Genomic DNA, 22,154 nt, shown 5'->3' on the forward strand with positions numbered 1-22,154 from the left:
TGGATTTTATTCACAACCACCAATATACATGTATACCAAGCTACAGTAATGAAAAATGTCTTAAATAAAACAACTTTTCAAACATGTGAACTGTGATTAATACTAATATTTATTTATTCATTTATTTATTTATTTTGCCTTTCTGCCTTTTATAGGGCCACTCCTGCGGCACATGGAGGTTCCCAGGCTAGGGTTCGAATTGGAGCCATAGCCACCGGCCTACACCACAGCCACAGCAACGCGAGATCCGAACCACGTCTACAATCTACACCACAGCTCACGGCAACGCCAGATCCTTGACCCACTGAACAAGGCCAGGGATCAAACCCGAAACCTCATGGTTCCTGGTCGGATTCATTAACCACTGAGCCATGACGGGAACTCCTCCAATACTAATATTTAAACGGACAGATCTCGAGTACATCACATCTGTGCATGTGTGCTCACGTGATGGGGAGAGTGTAAATGCAAAAGAAATGAAAACTAGTGAACTAACCGGATTAATGGTTCCAAAAATGCCTTCATTCAGTAGTGCCTCAGGACTGCAGGAGGAGGAACTGGGAGAACATAAATCTCAGGAATAAAGTTACAGCTAAACAAAACCTTTTCCTGGAGTTCCCGTCATGGCGCAGTGGTTAACGAATCCGACTAGGAACCATGAGGTTGCGGGTTCGGTCCCTGCCCTTGCTCAGTGGGTTAACGATCTGGCGTTGCCGCGAGCTGTGGTGTAGGTTGCAGACGTGGCTCGGATCCCGAGTTGCTGTGGCTCTGGCGTAGGCCAGTGGCTACAGCTCCGATTCAACCCCTAGCCTGGGAACCTCCATATGCCGCAGGAGCGGCCCAAAGAAATAGCAAAAAGACAAAAAACAAAACAAAACAAAACCTTTTCCTTCAACCACAGAAGCCATGCTTAATTTGATTAAAATCCTGGGCTTCTGGGAGGTCCCATTGTGGCTCAGGGAAACGAACCCAACGGAGGTTCGTTCCTCAGTATACAGGAAGATGCCGGTTCAATCCCTGGCCTTGCTCAGTGGGTTAAAGATTCAGCATTGTCGTGAGCTTTGGTGTAGGCTGCAGACGCGGCTCGGGTCTGGCATTACTGTGGCTGTGGTGCAGGCCACCAGCTGCAGTTCAATTCAACCCCAAGCCTGGGAACCTCCATATACCACAGGTGCAGCCCTAAAAAGCAAAAACACATTTAAAAAAACAAAAATAAAATCCTGGGCTTCTGCCTAACATTAAATACAAACAAACAGACAAAAAACACTGGCCTTTTCTAGCCTTAAGATTCTCCTTCACTAACATTTGTATTCTGTGACAAAGTCCTTCTCCACCTCACCACCAAAGCAAACAGGCTATGGATTCTCAGTGGCTAGAAATCACTCTGCGTCTTGTCAAGTGAAGTTACCTTTATTCCTAATTTTAGGAACTAGGTGAATATAATTAACTTGAAAATTGCTCTATCGTATATAGAAAAAAAGAGACATTACTTGTACTCCCTACTTCTAGAAATGATAGACCAGATACAAAAATACATATATGTTATATATACAAAAAGTTTAGTTCTATACCAAAACTATATTCTTTTTCCAGAATTAATTCTGAATGCTCAGAGTTTTTGTAGTTTTCCATTTCCCCAAAACTTAACATTTATATACACAAGACAATGTAAATAAACCATCAGTCTTGTGGATTTATTTCACAATGCATATATGCTAGCTAAATGTTCCCACTGGAACTAAAGTCCGGATACTGGTTTTGCTTTTCTTTGAAGCTAAGGTCTGACTATACTGCTTGAGACACAGCTTAAAATGGCTTTATTATGAAGCACTCTTGACAGAACCTAAATTTTTTTTTTTTTTATTTGAGCTTTTTCTTGTTTCCTGGGGTGAGCTTGTATTACTATAAACTTTCCTCTTAGAATGGCTTTTGCTGCATCCCATGGGTTTTGGAATGTCGTATCTTTGTTGTCAGTTGCTTCTAGGTATTTTTTAATTTCTTCTTTGATTTCTTCAGGGATCCATTGGTTGTTTAGTAGCATGTTGTTGAGTCTCCATGTGTTTGTGCTTTTTTTGCAGATTTTTTTCTTGTTGATTTCCAGTCGTATAGTGTTGTGGTCGGAAAAGATGCTTGATATGATTTCAATTTTCTTAAAGTTACTGAGGTTGGATTTGTAGCCCAGGATGTGATCAATCTTAGAGAATGTTCCATATGCACTTGAGAAGAATGTGTATTCTGTTGCTTTTGGATGGAAGGTCCTGTAAATGTCTATTAAGTCCATCTGGTTTAATGCACCATTCAGGGCCTGTGTTTCCTTATTGATTTTCTGTCTGGTTGATCTGTCCATTGCCATAAGTGAGGTGTTAAAGTCTCCCACTATTATTGTGTTATTGTTGATTTTTCCTTTTAAGGTTGTTGGCAGTTGCCTTATATATTGTGGTGAATCTATGTTGGGTGCGTAGATATTTAAAATTGTTGTATCTTCTTCTTGGATTGATCCTTTGATCATTATGTACTGACCTTCTTTGTCCCTTCAAACATTCTTCATTTTAAAGTCCATTTTGTCTGATATGAGTATTGCTACTCCAGCTTTCTTTTGATCCCCGTTTGAATGAAATATTGTCTTCCATCCTCTCACTTTCAATTTGTACGTGTCCCTAGAAGTGAAGTGGGTCTCTTGAAGGCAGCATATATATGGATCTTGTTTTTGTATCCATTCAGCCAGTCTATGTCTTTTGGTTGGGGCGTTTAGTCCCTTAACATTTAAGTTAGTTATTTATATTTATGTTCTTATTGCCATTTTATTAATTGCTTTGGATTTGTTTTTGTTGCTTTTTTCTTTCCTTCTTCTCTTGTTCTTTTCTGCCTAGAGAAGTTCCTTTAGTATTTGTTGTAAGGCTGGTTTAGTGTTGCTGAATTCTCTCAGTTTTTGCTTATCTGGGAAGGTTTTGATTTCTCCTTCGAATCTGAATGAGAGCCTTGCTGGGTAAAGTAATCTTGGTGGGAGGTTTTTTCCTTTCATCACATGAAGTATATCATGCCACTCCCTTCTGGCCTGCAGAGTTTCAGCTGAAAAATCTGCCAATAACCTTACTGGGGTTCCCTTGTATGTTATTTGTTTCTTTTCCCTAGCTGCTTTCAAGATTTTCTCTATGTCTTTAATTTTGGTCAGTTTGATTAATATGTGTCTCGGGGTGTTCCTCCTTGGGTTTATTTTATATGGTACTTGTTGTGCTTCCTGGATTTGAGTGAGTGGTTCCTTTCCCATGTTAGGGACGTTTTCAGCTGTTATCTCTTAGAATATTTTTTCTGTCCCCCTTCTCTCTCTCTTCTCCTTCTGGCACCCTTATAATACGGATGTTGGTGCGTTTCACATTGTGCCAGAGTTCTCTGAGACTCTCTTCATTTGTTTTCAGTCTTTTTTCTCTTTTCTGTTCTGCATCCATAATTTCCACTAATCTGTCCTCCACCTTGCTTATTCATTCTTCTGCCTCCTGTATTCTGCTGCTAGCTGCCTCTAGGACAGATACTACATTTATAAGTGAAACAATTTGGTTTTTCTAAAAGTTTACCTATCAGTGACATAAAATTGTTTCTCTTCATCAAAGTTTCTACTAAGAAGTTCAAAAGGGAAGACAGAAACCAGAAGACATTCATAACATACACAAATCCAGAATATATTAGGAGTTCCCATAGGGGCGCAGAGGAAACAAATCTGACTAGGAACCATGAGGTTGGGGGTTCGATCCCTAGCCTCACTCAGTGGTTAAGGATCTGGTGATGCCATGAGTTGGTATAGGTCACAGACACAGCTTAGATCTGGTGCCGCTGTGGCTGTGGTGAAGGCTGGCAGCTGTAGTTCCAGTGATTAGGCTCCCAGCCTGGGAACCTCCATGTGCCAAAGATTCGGCCCTAAAAAGCAAAACAAAACAAAACAAAACAAAAACAAGAAAAAACAAAAAACAAATCCAGAATATATTAAAAAGTTCTATATATCAACAAGACAAGCAAGCCAATTTAAAATAATGGATAAAATGTGAGTAGGGCATTCCTGTTGTGGCTCAGAGGTAACAAACCCGACTAGTATCCACGAGGACTTGGGTTCGATCCCCCATCCAGCTCAGTTTGGGTTAAGGATCTAGTGTTGCCATGAGCTGTGGTGTAGGTTGCAGATGTGGCTTGAATCTGGCACTGCTGTGGCTGTGGTGTAGGCCGGCAGCTATAGCTCCAATTCGACCCCTGAAGCCTGGGAACTTCCATATGCTGCAGATGCAGCTCTTAAAAAAAAAGACAAAAGGAGTTCCCATCGTGGCACAGTGGTTAGTGAATCCGACTAGGAACCATGAGGTTGCAGGTTCAGTCCCTGGCCTTGCTCAGTGGGTTAAGGATCTGGTGTTGCTGTGAGCTGTGGTGTGGGTCGCGGACACGGCTTGGATCCTGCATTGCTGTGGCTCTGGCGTAGGCCGGTAGCTACAGCTCCGACTGGACCCCTGGCCTGGGAACCTCCATGTGCCGTGGGAGTGGCTCAGGAAAAGGCAAAAAGACAAAAAAAAATAAAAATAAAAAAAGACAAAAATTGTAAGTAGGTACTTAATAAGAAGATATTCAAATGGCCAATAAGAATATGACAATATGATTAACATCATTAACCTTCATGAACATGTAAATGTGAAGCAGAATGATAGACCATTACATTATCAACAGCTAAAATTTTTAAAAACTGAGGTGTCATTAATATACAACATTATATTAGCTTCAGGTGTACAACATAATGATTTCTTGTATATACTGAGAAATAACCATAAAATTCTTCCCAGTTTTACTTAGATGTAATTGACATACATCACTGCATAAGTTTAAGGGCTACACTATAATGGTTCAACAACATACACAGTGAAATGATTACTCCAAGTTTTAGCTAGCATTCGTCCTCATATAGATAAAATATAAAGTTTTAAAAGGGGTTCCTGGTAATGAGAACTCTTAGGATCTTCTCTCTCAACAACTTTTATATCTATTATATCACAGTGTTAACTACAGTCATGTTGTATCCCTAGCACTTATTTAGCTTCTAAGTCAGCTTGTGCTTTCAGACTACCTTCCTACATACACATGTCCTCTGGTGACCACAAATCTGATCTCTCCTATGAGTTTTGTTTGTTCCAGAGTCCACATGTGAGACTGTACAAAATCTGTTTTTGTCTTATTTCACTTTGCATAACGCCTTCAATGTCCATCCACAGTGCAAATGGCAGGATTCTTTTTCTAACAGCTGAATGTATGCCTTTTTTTCCTAACAGCTGAATGTATGCCTTTCTGTGTGTATGTATACGTGTGTGTGTGTGTGTGTGTGTGTGTGTGTACATGTCTTCTTTATCCATTCATCCATTGATAAACACTTAGGTAGTTTCCAGGTCTTGGCTATTATAAATAATAATGCTATCAACATTAACGTGAATGGACCTTTTTGAATTAGTGTTTTTGTTTTCTTCACATACATGCTCAGGAGTGGAACTGCTGGATCATATGGTATTTCTATTTTTAATTTTTGGGGGATCATCCATATAGTTTTCTGTACCAGTGTACAATCCTACCAACCGTGTACAAGGGACCCCTTTTCTCCACATTCTTCTGTTTTTTTGAAGGTGGCCATACTAACAGGTATGAGGAATAGTTCATTGTGATTTTGATTTGAATCTGCTTAATTACTTAGTATCTTTTCACATACCAATTATGAGGTAGAGCCATTCCTTTATCTTCTTTGGGAAAATGTATATCCAGGTCTTTTGCTCATTGTTTAACTGAATTATTTGTTATTGAGTTGCATGGGTTCTTTGTACATTTTGGATTTTTTTTTTTTTTTTTTTTTCCTTTTTAGGGCTGCAGCCACGACATATGGAGGTTCCAGGGCTAGGGATCAAATCAGAGCCACAGCTGCTGGCCTACACCACAGTCACAGCAACGCCAGATCCTTAACCCACTGAGCGAGGCCAGGGATTGAATCCACAACCTCATGGTTCCTAGTCGGATTTGTTTCTGCTGTGCCATAACGGAAACTCTGGTACATTGTGGATATTAACCTCTTATTCAATACATGGTATGTAAGTACTTTCTCCCATTCCATAGGCTGTCTCTCCACTTTGTTGACTGTTTCTTTCTCTGTACAAAAGCCTTTGGCTTGATGTGGTCCCACTTGTTTATTTTTACTTTGATACTTGTGCGTTTGATGTTATATTCAAAAAGTCATTACCAAGATCCATGTCAAGGAGCGTTTTTCCTCTTGTCTTATAGGAAGTTTATGGTTTCAGATCTTATATTTAAGTTTTTAATCCACTTCAAGTGAATTTCTGTGAGTGGTTTAAGATAGGGATCTAGTTTTGTTCTTTTACATGCGAATATCCAATTTCTCCAGCACCATTTAAAAAAAAAACAACAACAACAGCTGTACCTCTGTCATACGGCAGTTCCTGAGCTGGGGTCAAATCAAGCTGCAGCTGAGGCCTATACCACAGCCACTGCAAGACTAGATCCTGGCCACAGCTGTGACCTATGCTGTAGATTACTGCATTGCTAGATACTTAACCCACTGAGCAAAGCCAGGGGTCGAACCTACAGCCTCACAGAGACAATGTCAGGTCCTTAACCCACTGGGCCATAACTGGAACTCCTCCAGCACCATTTATTGGAGACTTTCTTTTCCTCATTGAGTTTTCTAGGCTCCCTCTTCAAATATCAGTTGACCATACATGCAAGGTTTTATTTCTGGGATCTCAATTCTGCTCCACTGACCTATTTGTCTTTTTTCTTGTTTGTTTTGTTTTTTGTCTTTTTAGGGCCACACCTGTGGCTTATGGAAGTTCCCCGGCTAGGGGACAAATTAGCGCTATAGCTGCTGGCCTATGCCACAGCCTAGCAGGATCCAAGCCATGTCTGTGACCTACACCATAAGTTCACAGCAACACCAGATCCTTAACCCACTGAGCAAGGCCAGGGATCAAACCCAGAACCTCATGGTTCCTAGTCAGATTTGCTAACCACTGCGCCACAAGGGGAACTCCTAAATATCTTTAACTGGTAATTTTATGTATAGGCCAGGAAAACTAGAACACTCATATGTAGGTGGAAGGAATATAAATTGGTTCAACCACCTAGAAAACCCCTAGTGGTAGATATGCAACTTTCCTGTGACTCAGTAGTTCCACTACTAGAGAAATGAAAGTTTATTTTCCTCAAACAATATGTCCAAGAATATTTACAGCAATTTTAATCTTAAAAGCCCAAAATTACATACAATGCAATGCATAAGAGAATAGATAGAGAACTGTGGTATGCTTGTATGGTGGAACACTATGAAGAGCAATTAAAAAGGAACAAGTGCTAAAATATGCAAGATTAATCTCACCGGCATTATACTGAACCAAGACACAAAACACAACGAACACCTACCTCAAAATCCTAATTATATTAAGCTCAAGAACAAGCAAAACCAATCAATGGTGATATTAAATTAAAATAGTGTTTTTTTCCAGGAAATGTGGGAAAAAAAGTAGGCACCAATTAAGAAGGAGCAGAAAAGAATCTTCTGAGGTGTTGGAAACATCCTCTGATCTACGTGGTGGTTTCACAGGCATATATGTATATAAAAAATGAATAATCTATTAAGATTAGTGTATTTTATGTTCTTACCCTCCAACAAAAAAAATTTTTTTAATAATTTTTAGGAGTTCCTGCTGTGGTGCAGTGGGTTAATAATCTGGCTTGTCTCTGTGCAGCTGGTTTGATCTCTGGCCCAGCACAGTGAGTTAAGGATCTGGCGTTCCTGCTGCTGTGGCGTAGGTCTCAGATGCAGCTCAGATTCAATCCCTGGCCCAGGAATTTCCATACACCATAGGTGCAGCGAAAAACAGGGAAGATAGTAATTTTATATGATTCTTAATTCTATTTTTACACTTATTCCCTTTAGCTCCCTGCTTTGAAAACCTTCTAATCAGAACTTAGTATACACACACACATACATATATATATATATATATCAGTCACATATAAAAATTGGAAGCTATGCTAAAAATAAAATGTACAATCTAACTACCTTATGAGCAGAGCCCACTACCTTTGTGTTACAAAAAAGAATCTAACTGAATACATGCTCATAATAAAATAAGTACTTAAGGACTGAAAGACTTTCAGATTAAAGACTGAAGACACAACAATTAAATGCAAATCAGTGCATGAACCTGGATAGGATCCTAGATGGGGGAAGAAGTAGAAGCTGCAGGAAAAGACCGTAATGTACCAACTAGTAAATATAAATATGAACCATCTGTTAGATAAAGGAACCTATCAATGTCACATTCCTGACTTTGTAATTACACTGTAATAATATAAGAGAACTTCCAAGTTCTTAAAATTTACAGCAGAACTAATTAGGGGTTAAGGGGCATTATGTCTGCAATTTTCTCCTAAATTAATTAGCAATAATAATAAAAACTATATATATATATCAAAATTATAAGGCAAACATGGTAAAATATTAACAGGCAAATCTATTCTTTATATTATTCTTACTATTTTTCTGTATACTTGAAATTATCTCAATATTAACACAATTTTAAAGTCACATGTAACTATTGTTTAGTTCTTTCTAGTGCATTCAAATATGTACTGTATGCTTAATAAGTGGCAGGTATTATCCTAGGCACTGACTTCAGAAATGAATAAAGCAAGGACTGCTTTTTAAGGAGCTCCATCTAAAAGAAAAAATAATTTCAAAATTATGTAAGTGCCAAAAGGCAGGTGGGTGCAATGGGAGTACAGAATCAAGGGGCCTAACTCAGCCTTGGTATAGGTGAGCTGTGAGCCTGGGTGGTCACCTTTGGAAGGCTGACATGGACAGCAGTGTATTCTGCTGAATACACTTAGCTAGGATTTTAAAGATGAATAGAAGTTTGCTAGATAGACAAGAAGAAAAAGTTCAGAGCGCTGGAAATGGCTACAACTGATGAAAATTATGTGAGATAAAGTGATACAACATGAGTTCATCAGCATTAAAGCAACCAAACTTCGTAAACATAATAAAGTAACAGATCACCCAACTCTCAAGAAGAAAACGACTGATTCACCTCTACAATTAGGTATTCACTCTCATCCTATACTTACTAGGCAACAGTTTTAATAGCTCACTTACATGTACAAACAAGTATTAAAATGTTAGTACCATACCTTCTATGTATCAAAATCCATTCCTCTATTAGAATACATAGTTAACGTTCCTGGCACATGGAATAGGACTAACTTCTCAAATGATATCAGATAAATATCTTTATGTAAGATTTAAAACTGTGCTACTCAAAGAACACCAGCACAGAAAGGCAATTTAATTCTCTGCCTAAAAGCTATGTCCTATAAATCTACAAGAAGAGGTAGGATAAATCAACCAACAGTTCTATGAATAAATTTTACCAAGATTAAATCACATAAATGCATATTAAAGTAAGCTTCAGGAGTTCCCGTGGTGGCGCAGTGGTTAACGAATCCGACTAGGAACCATGAGGTTGCGGGTTCGATCCCTGCCCTTGCTCAGTGGGTTAACGATCCGGCGTTGCCATGAGTTGTGGTGTAGGTTGCAGACGTGGCTCAGATCCCGCGTTGCTGTGGCTCTGGCGTAGGCCGGCAGCTACAGCTCCGATTGGACCCCTAGCCTGGGAACCTCCATATGCTGTGGGAGCGGCCCAAGAAATAGCAAAAAGACAAAAAAAAAAAAAAAAAAAAAAGTAAGCTTCATTACAATAAAGTGTTTTGCCAGAAAATAAGCAACAATATGAAATCTTGAAAATAATTATTTTCTCAAAAACAGCTGGTATTTCATCACAACTAATAACAAAAATATACTAAGGTTATCCTAATTTATCCTTTCAACAATATCTAGAAAACATTTTTTACATCTGTCCTCAATCTACTTCACTGAATAATAGTGATAAAAACTTTACCCAATTAACAAAAGTGAGCCAAAAAGTCTAAGACTGGAAATGGCCAATTGAGATGGCCCTTAGCTTTCTATTGACAATTATTCAAACGTTCTGAGAAGCCTGCTTGCCACTGCTTCTTTTAGGTCAGTCCACATACAGAGCCCTTATAGGACATGTCAAACCCTGCTAGAACATAACAAAATAACTTTACACAGCTATCTACAGTAATATAATAATACTAATATCATAATAAACCAAACTAGAATGTTCTAATAGTCAAATTAAAATGCTACTGGAGTTCCCGTTGTGGCTCATTGGTGAATAAATCTGACTAGTATCCATGAGGACAAAGGTTCCATTCCTGGCCTTGCTCAGTGGGTTAAGGATCCGGCGTTGCCATGAGCTGTGGTGTAGGTCGCAGACACGGCTCCGACCCGGCATTGCTGTGGCTGTGGTGTAGGTCAGCAGCTACAGCTCCGATTCAACCCTTAGCCTGGGAAGCTCCATATGCCCCGTGGGTGTGGCCCTAAAAAGACACACACACACAAAAAAAAGGACAAAAATAAGTAAAAAATAAATAATAAAATATTACCAAGTAACGTAAAATAAAGGTAAGCACTCATGGAACATCTGCGTAACAAAATCAAGGGAAAAAGTACTTAAGACATTAGCCTAAGTCTAACTAATGTCAGCTAAAAAACTAGGACAAAAACCTTTCCATGTATGTTAAGACAAGTGAAAATTAAAAGGAATAATGTGATATTTACATAAACTTCTATAAACAGACTAACAACTTGGTTTTAACTAAGACAACACTGGTGGTTTTCCACCTCCTCAGTGCTGCTCCTGTTATACTGCAGCACCACCAAGTGGCAGAAGGATGTACTACAACTCTAGAACTGCTAGTTGAATATCACTCAAAAATGGCAACTACTATGGACTGGCTCTCCAAAATTCATCTGTTGAAGTCCTAACCCCAAATGCGACTGTACCTGGAGATAAGGCCTGTATGGAGGATAAAGGTTAAATGAGGTCACATGGATAGGACTCAAATCCAAAAGGGCTCGTACCCTTGTAAGAAGAGGAGGAACTAGTGCTTTCTGCCCTCACACAGGCACCCAAGAAAGGCCGCATGAGCACACAGGGAAAAGGCAGCCAAATGCAAGCCAGGATCAAAGTCCTCACCAGGAACCCAATCAGCAGGCAGCTTTGACCTGTGACTTGCCAGCCTCCAGAGCAGTAGAAAACAAATTTCCATTGTTTAAGCCATCTGTCTGTGGTATCTGGTTAGGAGAGGCCTGAGTAGACTACCACAACAATGCTCCACCTTAGTCCCCAAACTCTATTCTTTAAGACAAAAGTATTCACTTAAAAATCAAGAATAAAAGTAAAAGGCTTGGCTTTTAAAGTTCTAACACCAAAATTTCAGAAATTAAAGTCTTTACTGATAAGTTCCTTTATCAGCTGAAAGAGGCTATTATTTAGATCAAAAAGGTTAGAAGTCAGGATTAATTATTATTAGCAAAGGGAACATTTTCTCCTAAAATTAAAGGACTATGGTTCTGTGCTTTCCTCAGAGCAAGACAAAAACTCTTGAAACAGAAAAAAAAAAAACAAAACAAAACTCATACAAGTCCAGATAGGTAAATGCTATTAGAAAATACTTAAAAATTACAAATTCCTTCTGTTATCATCTGTGTACATGTGCTTAGAAATACCCATTTACAAATATCCCTTGACTGCCTATAAAGCAGTCAAGAAAGAACATGAACTTCAGAACCCTATAAATAGCCCTATAAATTGGCAACCCTGTTTTGCTGCTTACTGTGAGATGGTGAGCTATTTCAGTGCCCCAGTTGTGAAGTGGAGATAAGCACCTGCCATAATGGTGGTATCTCTTCCTACAGGATTCTCTTTAGATCCTATATATCCACAATCCATTCTTCCACTCCCATACCCTAAAAAATTTTATTTACTTACAAATCATGGTGATCCACTATTATTACTGATACACTAGCACCACCTAGATAGGACATTTTATCTTAGTGTCCCAGAGAAGAGACCAAACAAATAAACCAAAGTGAAAACTGTCTCAGTTCACAGGTTAACTTCCTCTGTCTCCTACCCAAATGCCTTACTTCTGTACCATCCTAACTCTTTACAATACAGTGTATAAAACTCATCAAAGGGAGGGTTTCAGTGGTAGAAGCAGACAGATCCCGAGTCTAGAGTACTTCTTCAGGTTTTCCAAGGTTAGGTATTTGATTCCTCCAAGAAGATCCAATTACAGAGATCACTGATTTCACCCATTTTAGCCTAAATTTCTATTACTCCAGTTAATGTACTATCTCGAACCTATCTCACTGTTGTAGGAATAGTCTAACTCCATTTGTAAGATTTACAGATCAATTCCTCTAAAAAGGATGCTATGGTTCTCATTTTGGCCTTCCTTATAAGCAAGACTTCAAAATTTGAAGACACTACTTCATTTCATCTCCTGCCATCTGCAGAAAGAAAGAGAAAGCTCTTCAAAGATGTGACAAATCCTTATCTGCTCCCTAAATAGCCTGCGATTTTAAAAGGCAGGCATTAACCTTTACTTTCTGGTACATAAAGGCTGGGTCTATAAGCTACTGCAAATACCTGCCTAGATAAGTTATTCCGTACTCAATTAAAATGCAGCATTTTCAATTATTTTTAAAATCTTACTCCAAAGTAAATAACCACTACTAGTTTTTTTCCACAGCAAATAACTAACTAGTGATTTACTAAGAATGAAGGGTATAAGGTAGAAACTGAGAACTGAGACGATAAAAACCAGAGAAAGAATATTGTGGGCTTCGTCAGGCCTAAAGACAGGGAAAATCAATGTGACAGAATGCCAGATGGGACAGCTATGAAATAGAAAAAAAATCATACAGACGAGAGACAGGATTAAGATGGCAGAAAAGAAGGACTGGAGCTCACCTTCTCTCATAAAAACAACAGAATTACAACCAAATGCTTCAACCAAATGGACTGGAACTTTCAACCAAATGGACTGGAAACTTTCAAAAAGATATCCTACTCCATAGGACAAAGAGGAGGCCCCATCAAGATGTAGGAGGGGTGACTATGAGATATAAGCAACCCCACACCTCCCAGGTGGGAAGCCCACAGACTAGAAAGTAACTATATCGCAGAGGCTCACCTAGAGGAGTGAGATTTCTGAGCCCCACATCAGGTCCCCACACCTGGAGATCTGGCATTGGGAGAAAGAGTGCCTGGAGCGTCTGCATTGACAGCCAGTGGGGCTTGTGTGCAGGAGCTCCATGGGACTGGGATAAAAGGAAACCCCATTCTTGAAAGGCACACACAGGCTTTCATGTGCATTGGGTCCCAGGGCAAAACAGAGACTCCATAGGAATCTGGGTTGGACCTGACTGCAGTTCTTGAAGGATCTTCTGGGAAAAGAGGTGGTAACTGTGGCTTGTCCTGGGAGAAAGACATTGTAGGCAAAGGTCTCGGGAATATCCATCAGCAAGTGTTCCTCTAGAGGTGGCCATTTTGGGAAAATCTGGCCCAACCCATCAGCGCTGAGAAGCCCCAGGCCAAACAAAAATCCGGGTGGGTCACAGCCCCACCTATCAGTAAACAGGCTGCCTAAAGACCCTCCCAAGTACACAGCCGCCTCTAATCTCACCCAGAGACAAAGCCCCACCCAACAGATGCATAGGAATAAAGCCCCACCTACCAGTGGGCAGGTACCAGTCCCTCCCATCAGGAAGCCTACAGTAAGCCCTGGAACCAACTTCGGCCACAAGGGGGGGCAGACATCAAAAGTAAGAAAGGCTACAACTCTATCGTCTGCAAAAAGGAGACCACACCAAAAACTTATAAAAACGAAAAGGCTGGGAACTATAACTCAGATAAGAGAACAATAAAAAAACCCAAGAAAAACACCTAAGTGACCTGGAGATTATCAGGCTCCAGGAAAAAGACTTTAGACTGATAATGCTGAAGATGACACTGGAAATAAACTGGAGGCAAAGACATAATTTACAGCAAACACTGAGCAAAGAAATACAAGATTTAAAACTTAAGCAGAGATGCAAAGTACAGTAACTGAAATAAAAAATTCATTAGAAACAACCAACAGCAGAATACAGGAGGCAGAAGAACGAATAAGCGAGGTGGAGGACAGATTAGTGGAAATTATGGATGCAGAACAGAAAAGATAAGAAAGATTGAAAAGAAATGAAGATAGTCTAAAAGAACTCTGGGACAATGTTAAACACATGAACATCCGTATTTTAAGGGTGCCAGAAGAAGAGAGAGAGAAAAGGACAGAAAAAATATTCGAAGAGATAATAGCCACAAACTTTCCTAAGTTCCCGGATTTGAATGAGTGAAAGAAACCAAGGAAGAACACCCCAAGACTCGTATTAATCAAATTGACCAAAATCAAAAACAAAGAGAAAATACTGAAAACAGCTAGGGAAAAGAAACAAGTAACATACAAGGGATGAGCAGATTTTTCAGCAGAAACTCTGCAGGCCAGAAAGGAGTGGCACGTTATACTTAAAGTGATGAAAGGACAAAACCTCCAACCAAGATTAATTCACCCAGCAAGGCTCTCATTCAGATTTGAAGGAGTAATCAAAAGCTTTACAGATAAACAAAAGCTAAGAGAATTCAGCAACACCAAATTGGCTTTACAGCAAATACTAAAGGAACTTCTCTCGGCAGGAAAGAAAAGGCCACAACTAAAAACAAAAATATCACAAATGATAAGGATCACCAGTAAAGGCATATATACAGTAAACGTAGGAAATCATCCACATACAAATATGCTACCAAAATCAGAAATCATGAGAAGAGGAGGGTACAAATGCAGGACACTGGAGATGTACTTGCAATTAAGAGACCAACAACTTAAATCAATCTTGTATATGTGTGTGTGTGTATATGTGTATATACACATATACACACACACACATATATCAGAACTTCAGGGTAACTACAAACCAAAAATCTACAATTGATACACAAACAAGTAAGAAAAATCAACTCAAATATAACACAAAAGATAGTTATCAAACCACAAGAGGAGAGAACAAGAGAAGAAGGGAAGAAAAAAGAGTAACAAAAACAAATTCAAAGCAATTAATAAAACAGCAATAAGAACATACATATCAATAATTACCTTAAATGTAAATGGACTAAATGCCCCAACCAAAAGACATAGACTGGCTGAATGGATACAAAAACAAGACCCATATATGCTGTCGTCAGGAAACCCACTTCACTTCTAGGGACACATACAAATTGAAAGTGAGAGGATGTTAAGAAGATATTACATGCAAATGGGAATCAAAAGAAAGCTGGAGGAGCAATACTCATATCAGACAAAACAGACCTTAGACAATATTATAAGAGACAAAGAAGGACATTACATAATGATTGAAGGATCAATCCAAGAAGAAGATACAACAATTGTAAATATATATGCACCCAACATAGAATCACCTCAATATATTAGGCAACTGCTAACAACCCTAAAAGGAGAAACTGACAATAACACAGTAACACTGTAACAGCAGGGGACTTTAACCCTCCACTTTCCACAAGTGGACAGATCATCTGGACAGAAAATCAACAAGTAAACACAGGCCCTAAATGAAGCATTAAACCAGATGGACTTAACAGATATTTACAGGACATTCCATCCAAAAGCAGCAGAATAGACATTCTTCTCAAGTGCACAGGGAACACTCTCGAGGATTGATCACATTCTGGGCCACAAATCAAGCACCAGTAGCTTTAAGAAAACTGAAATCACATCAAGCATTTTTTCTGACCACAATGCTATATGAATGGAAATCAACGACAAGAGAAAAATCACAAAAAACACAAATATGTTGTTTAAATACGCTACTGAACCACCACTGGATCACTGAAGAAATCAAAGAGGAAATTAAAAAATACCTAGAAGCAAATGGCAACAAAGATACGACACTCCAAAACCTACGAGATGCGGCAAAAGCAGTTCTAAGAGGGAAGTTTATAGCAATACAAGCCTACCTCAGGAAACAAGAAAAAGCTCAGACAATCTAACCTTACATCTAAAGCAGCTAGAGAGAGAAGAACAGACAAGACCTAAAGTTAGCAGAAGAAAGCATAAAGATCAGAGCAAGAATTCCCCTCGTGGCTCAGCAGTTAATAAATCTGACTAGTTCCCATGAGCGACCCCTGGCCTCGCTCAGTGGGTTAAGGATCTGGTGATGCCGTGAGCTGTGGTTTAGGTCACAGACACGGCTCGGATCCAGCGTTGCTGTGGCTGTGGTGTAGGCCAGCAGCTGTAACTCTGATTGGACCCCTAGCCTGGGAACCTCCATATGCCTCAGGTGTGGCCCTAAAAAGCCAAAGAAAAAATTTTTTAATTTAAAAAATAAAAATATAAAAAACTTCCAACAAACAAAAGTCCAGGACCAGATGGTTTCACATGTGAATTTCATCAAACATTTAGAGAAAAGCTAACACCTATCCTTCTGAAACTATTCCAAAAAATTGCAGAGGAAGGAACACTCCCAAACTCATTCTAGGAGGCCACCATCGCCCTGATACCAAGACCAAAGATATCACAAAAAAAGAAAATTACAGGCCAATTTCACTGATGAACATAAATGCAAAATCCTCAACAAAATACTAGCAAACCAAATCCAAGGATACATTAAAAGGATTGTACATCATGATCAAGTGGGATTTATCCCAGGGATGCAAGGATTCTTCAATATTTTAAAATTGATCAGTGTAATACACCACATTAACAAACTGAAGAATAAAAACCATATGATCCTCTCAATAGATGCAGAGAAAACTTTTGACAAAAATCCAACACTCATTTCCAATAAAACCCAGTTTTATCGAGGTATTGTTGACAAAGTTATAATCTAAAATATAAAATTGTAAAATAAAAAAAAATTTTTTTGAAAGATACATGTACTCCAATGTTCACTGCAGCACTATAAAAAATAGCCAAGACATGGAAACAACCTAAATGTCCATCAACAGAGGAGTGGATAAAGAAGATGTGGTACATATACACAACGGAATATTACTCCACCATTAAAAGGAAAGAAATAATGGCATTTGCAGCAACATGGATGGACCTAGAAATTATCATGCTAAGTCAGACAATGAGACACCAACATCAAATGCTATCACTTACATGTGGAATCTAAAAAAGGACGTAGTGAACTTCTTTGCAGAACAGATACTGACCCAGACTTTGAAAAACTTATGTGTTCCAAATGAGACAGGTTGGGGGGGGGGGGAATGCATGGGGGTTTGGATGGAAATGTTATAAAATTGGGTTCTGATGATCACTGTACACCTATAAATATAATAAAATTCATTGACTAATTAAAAAAAAGAACACAGATGAAAGAATCAGGTTGGATTTATGTGACAGTATTAGAGCAGTAATATGCTAAAGTTTTTCATTAGCGTAGCCATAATAATCCATAAGGTTCCAAATATGCCTCAATTTTATTATCTATAAAATTAATGACATAAAAATCTATGAAACCTATGAGACGGATTTACATTATGAAGACTAAATTGAATTCATTCTAATACTAAAGGAAAAAATGAAGACTGATTAAAAAACTATTGTAAGTTTAAAGTATAGTATCTAAAACAGTGTCTGGATTTAAGTAATCACAGTATAAGTATTGGTTAAAAAAAAAAAGAAAGAAAAGAAAAGAAAGAATACATGATGTGAAGTTTGTGAGTCTGTGGACCCAGGTGCTGGTTCCTTGTTTTTGGTGATTGTCTGAGCAAAATCCTGAAAACCATCCCCTAAAACACAGATGGATAAGATGGGCAACCATCTTTCACAGTGGTTCATTAAAACAGAGGTTCTTTTTTTTTTTTTTTACTTTTCTCAGGCTGCTCCTAAAGCATAGGAAGGTTCCCAGGCTAGGGGTCTAATCGGAGCTGTAGGCGCGAGCCTGCGCCAGAGGCACAGCAATGCCAGATCTGAGCCGTATCTGCAACCTACACACAGCTCATGGCAAAGCCGGATCCTTAACCCACTGAGGGAGGCCAGGGATCGAACCCTCAACCTCATGGTTCCTATGGTTCCTAGTCGGATTTGTTAACCACTGAGCCATGACAGGAACTCCTAAAGCAGAGGTTCTTAATAGCTCATGTAGAAGGTGAAGTGGGGATGTCAGAACACTGCAGTATGGCTGAAGACAAGACAGCATGGACGGTATGTGTGTGTGCATGTGTGTGTTTGATGAAGACCTTTGTATCCTTAATAATATTCTAACTTGTCTTCCTGTGTTTCGCTTCTTTCTTCTAGGATTACTTCTATACTTTAATCTCTTCATTCATGCTTTTAATTTTAGCACCTACAACAGTGTGTGTGGCACATAACATGATCTTAGTAAATATCTACTAAATGGATAAACTCTGTTTCCCCATTAGTTGTATTAAAAAAAAAAAAAAAAAAAAAAACAACTAAGTAGTGGTGGCTCATCAGAATTTTAACTATTATCCCTCACTAATAATTACACCCAAGGAGTTTATCAGGTGGCAGAGTGGATTAAGGATCCATCGTTGTCACTGCAGGGCCTGCGTTGTTGCCATGGCATGCAACAGTTCCACCCCTGGTCCTGGAACTTCCACATGCTACAGACACATCCAAAAAAAAGTACATCCAAACTGAAACTAGGAAATGAACACTACTGCAGGAAAACCCTGAATCATAAAATAAATACAAATAAGGCAAGAGATCCAAATAAAAATACACCACAAAGTCCATAACTGCCATCTCAAAACTATCTCAAAATTCACACCAGTTTAGATTTTAAAGATATCACTTCTAGTTATGAAGATCTTACTTCCAGTTATGGAGTCCTTGAGTGACTCTTCTCAATTTTGGGGAGCTCCCATTGTGGCTCAACAGAAATGAACCTGACTAGTATCTATAAGAATGCAGGTTCAATCCCTGGCCTAATTCAGTGGGTTAGGAATCCAGTGTCATCATGAGCTATGATATAGGCTGCAGTTGTGGCTTGGATCTGGCATCGCTGTGGCTATGGTATCGGTCAGCAGCTCTAACATCAATTAGATCCCTAGCCTGGAAACTTCCATATGCCACACCTCTAGCCCTAAAACAATAATAATAATAATAATAATAATTTTCTATCTTACAGAGATTAAGTGACTGGCCCAAAGTCTCTAGTCTATTGACAATACATATTAAAACTGAAATGGAACAAAACCCTTTCAACTCCTAGGCCAGTTGTCTTTCCATTTTATCATACTTCCTTATGACTCAACTTCTCAAATTCAAGGGCAAGGTACAATGTTATAAATAATTAGGAACTGATAAATTAAAATACAGTATATATTACATCACAAGGTACTATATAATTAATGCCAATCAAATGATAAAGAGAGCAATTGCTTTTAAAGTTCAGATTACTGTGGGCTAGAGCTGACTGGTTACATTTTAAAATAAATTGAATTTTAAATGACTTCCTCATTTTACAAATAAGAAACTCAGGTCTTGTATAAAGAGCAGGTTGGAAGCAGTCCTTCAAAGGAAAAGAATATTTTGAGCTCGGTCTAGAAATATACCTAAATAGGATATGAATAACAGGAGGAAAGGACTTTCCAGGTGGGTAAATAATATAAGCAGGAGTTCCCGTCGTGGCGCAGTGGTTAACGAATCCGACTAGGAACCATGAGGTTTCGGGTTTGATCCCTGGCCTTGCTCAGTGGGTTAACGATCCGGCATTGCCATGAGCTGTGGTGTAGGTCGCAGACGTGGCTCGGATCCCACGTTGCTGTGGCTCTGATGTAGGCCGGAGGCTACAGCTCCAATTCAACCCCTAGCCTGGGAACCTCCATATGCTGCGGGAGCAGCCCAAGAAATGGCAAAAAGACAAAAAAAATAAAAATAATAATAATAATATAAGCAAAAGCTCAGAGGCTGAATCAATTAAGTCAAATTCAGGGGACAAAGAATTAATTCTCTTGACTAAGAATAATGAAAGACAAATTTAGGAATGGTTAAGTTGCATGTTGGAGGTAGGGGAGGTTGTTTCAATACTTGACATTTCAACCTTATCCTGCAGTGAGAAGCTAGAATGAGTTTTGAACAACAAATGTAAATTTCTTAGAAAAGCCCACAATGTGCCTTGTCTGCAAGCCAAGACTATATAATATCAAACAAGAATTATAATAGCCAGAATATTTTACCAATGACAAATCCAAGTATAAAAGGAAATGTGGAGGAGACAGCAAGGAAAAAAAGGGGTTAAAAAAACACTCAAAGCCTAAGTGCCAAATGTTACTATTTCAAACAGCAATAACTCACCTCTCTAGCAGCACAATCATGAGGAGCTTCTTCTTTATTCACTTTTCCTTTTGGAAATCCCCAGCCTGATTTTGCTAGGTACCCCTGAACCAGTAGTACCTACAAAACAATCAGAGGTAAAAATAAAACTTGCCCTCTTGCCCATGCTCCTTTCTAAAAGCCAAAGGGTGATTTTCTTTTCTTTTTTTTTTTTTTTTTAGGGCTGCACCCACAGCATATGGAGGTTCCCAGGCTAGGGGTCTAATCAGAGCTGTAGCCACCAGCCTACACCAGAGCCACAGCAACGCTAGATCAGAGCTGCATCTGTGACCTACTACAATCACTAACAGCAACACCAGATCCTTAACCCACTGAGCAAGGCCAGCGATCGAACCTGTGTCCTCACGAATACTAGTCAGGTTCTTTAACCACTGAGCCATGACGGGAACTCCCAAAGGGTGATTTTTCTCACTTCAGGCAAACTGTTACCACCAATAATTTTATACAGTACTTGGTTAACTATCTTCCAGGAGGCTGAATGTACTACTACTCTACTGTGAAGAAAGGCATTCCACCCATTATAAAGTATCCCTTCAACAATCAAGTGATTTATGGGTTCCAATTGTGGTGCAACAGGATTTGCAGCAGTGACTTGGGAGAGCTGGGATACAGGTTTCATCCCCAGGCCGCCACAGTGGGTTAAGGATCCAACATTGCAGCAGCTGCGGCTTAGATCGCAACTGCATCTCGGATCTGATTCCTGGCCTGGGAACTCCATACACCAAGGGGTAGCCAAAAAAAGGGGGGGAAAAAAAAAAATCAAGTGCTATCTTTGCAATAAGCTATACTGCAACAGGTATAAATTACTAAGACCCAGGGTAGAGATAAAACATGCAAAGTTTGGCTTTTTAGCACTAAAAATCTATTTTTAAAACCTCGGTTCAGAACATTATAGAATCAACATACATTAAAATTACTTGGATGAAATAGCTGATTACCATTTCACTGAAAGTCTCTTATTACTCTCACTCACATTTTCAAGTGTCTCATCAAGAATAATTGCACCATATGTTGGCACTCCCATTTTATACTCCTTCCATTCATCCAAAATTTTTTCCACATCTTCACCTTGAGGCAGCAAAAATGGACAATGATTGAAGAGTATACCTTGTGTTAAGGAAGCTACATTCTCCCTTAATACAGCTTAAGAACTTACATACAGAAAGAGATCTAGTTAAGTGTATATTTTATATGAAATTCCTCATATCTTCATCTCACCTAAGTTTATCCTTCTTGCTTTTATTTTTTCACATTTGTTTTCTCTTAAACAAGTCATTGCTAACTTCTGAATTTAGCCTAAAAAAAACCAAGTAAACTGTGAACATTCCTATAGTCTGGCTCCTTAAGTTAATACAAATACATCAGGACCACGAGACCACCTCAAATACTTCTCATGCAAGTCAAATTTGGAGTTTCCTGGTGGCACAGTGGGTTAAGGATCTGGTGTTGTCATTGCTATGGCACAGGTTCAATCCCTGGCCCTGGAACTTCCACATGCCATGGGTGTGGCAAAAAAAAAAAAAAAAAAAAAGTGGGTCAAATTTGTCAGGTTAGGAGTCAACAGGTACTGAAACTGACAGCAAGGAATCTAAGCACAGTACACATACAGGTAAGAGGTAAAAACCATCAGAACAAGATAAAGTGGCTAACTCTGGGAGATAGGACTAGGGACACAGTATACCACTCAACACTGCTTAATTTCTTTAACATGTCTATGTACTGCTTTTATAATTTAAAACAATTTTAAGATGAAGATTAAGGATTATAGAGAAAAG

The 22,154-nt window shown here is 38.9% G+C and overlaps 1 protein-coding gene across 4 annotated transcripts in view; it reads right to left on the reverse strand.

Annotated features, from left to right (window-relative positions):
- The window catches only part of DCP2 (decapping mRNA 2), a 61,737-nt gene that overhangs the window by 20,562 nt on the left and 19,021 nt on the right, over positions 1–22,154 (reverse strand). For all 4 annotated transcript variants that reach the window (XR_014838524.1, XR_014838523.1, XM_013995033.3 and 1 more), the window contains exons 3-4: positions 21,353–21,480; positions 20,341–20,439 (exon numbers count right to left, since the gene is read on the reverse strand). Coding sequence is in view for 2 of the 4 variants with exons in the window: in XM_013995033.3 (XP_013850487.1) it covers positions 20,341–20,439; positions 21,353–21,480 (227 nt within the window). In the remaining 2 variants the exon portion in view is untranslated. The remainder of the gene's footprint in view (positions 1–20,340; positions 20,440–21,352; positions 21,481–22,154) is intronic.

This window comes from Sus scrofa, chromosome 2 (assembly GCF_054392235.1).
Source record: "Sus scrofa isolate SSC_HxYL_T2T_F1_AM1 chromosome 2, Sscrofa_HxYL_maternal_Yorkshire_Landrace_v2.0, whole genome shotgun sequence".
In the NCBI taxonomy this organism is placed as follows: domain Eukaryota; kingdom Metazoa; phylum Chordata; class Mammalia; order Artiodactyla; family Suidae; genus Sus; species Sus scrofa.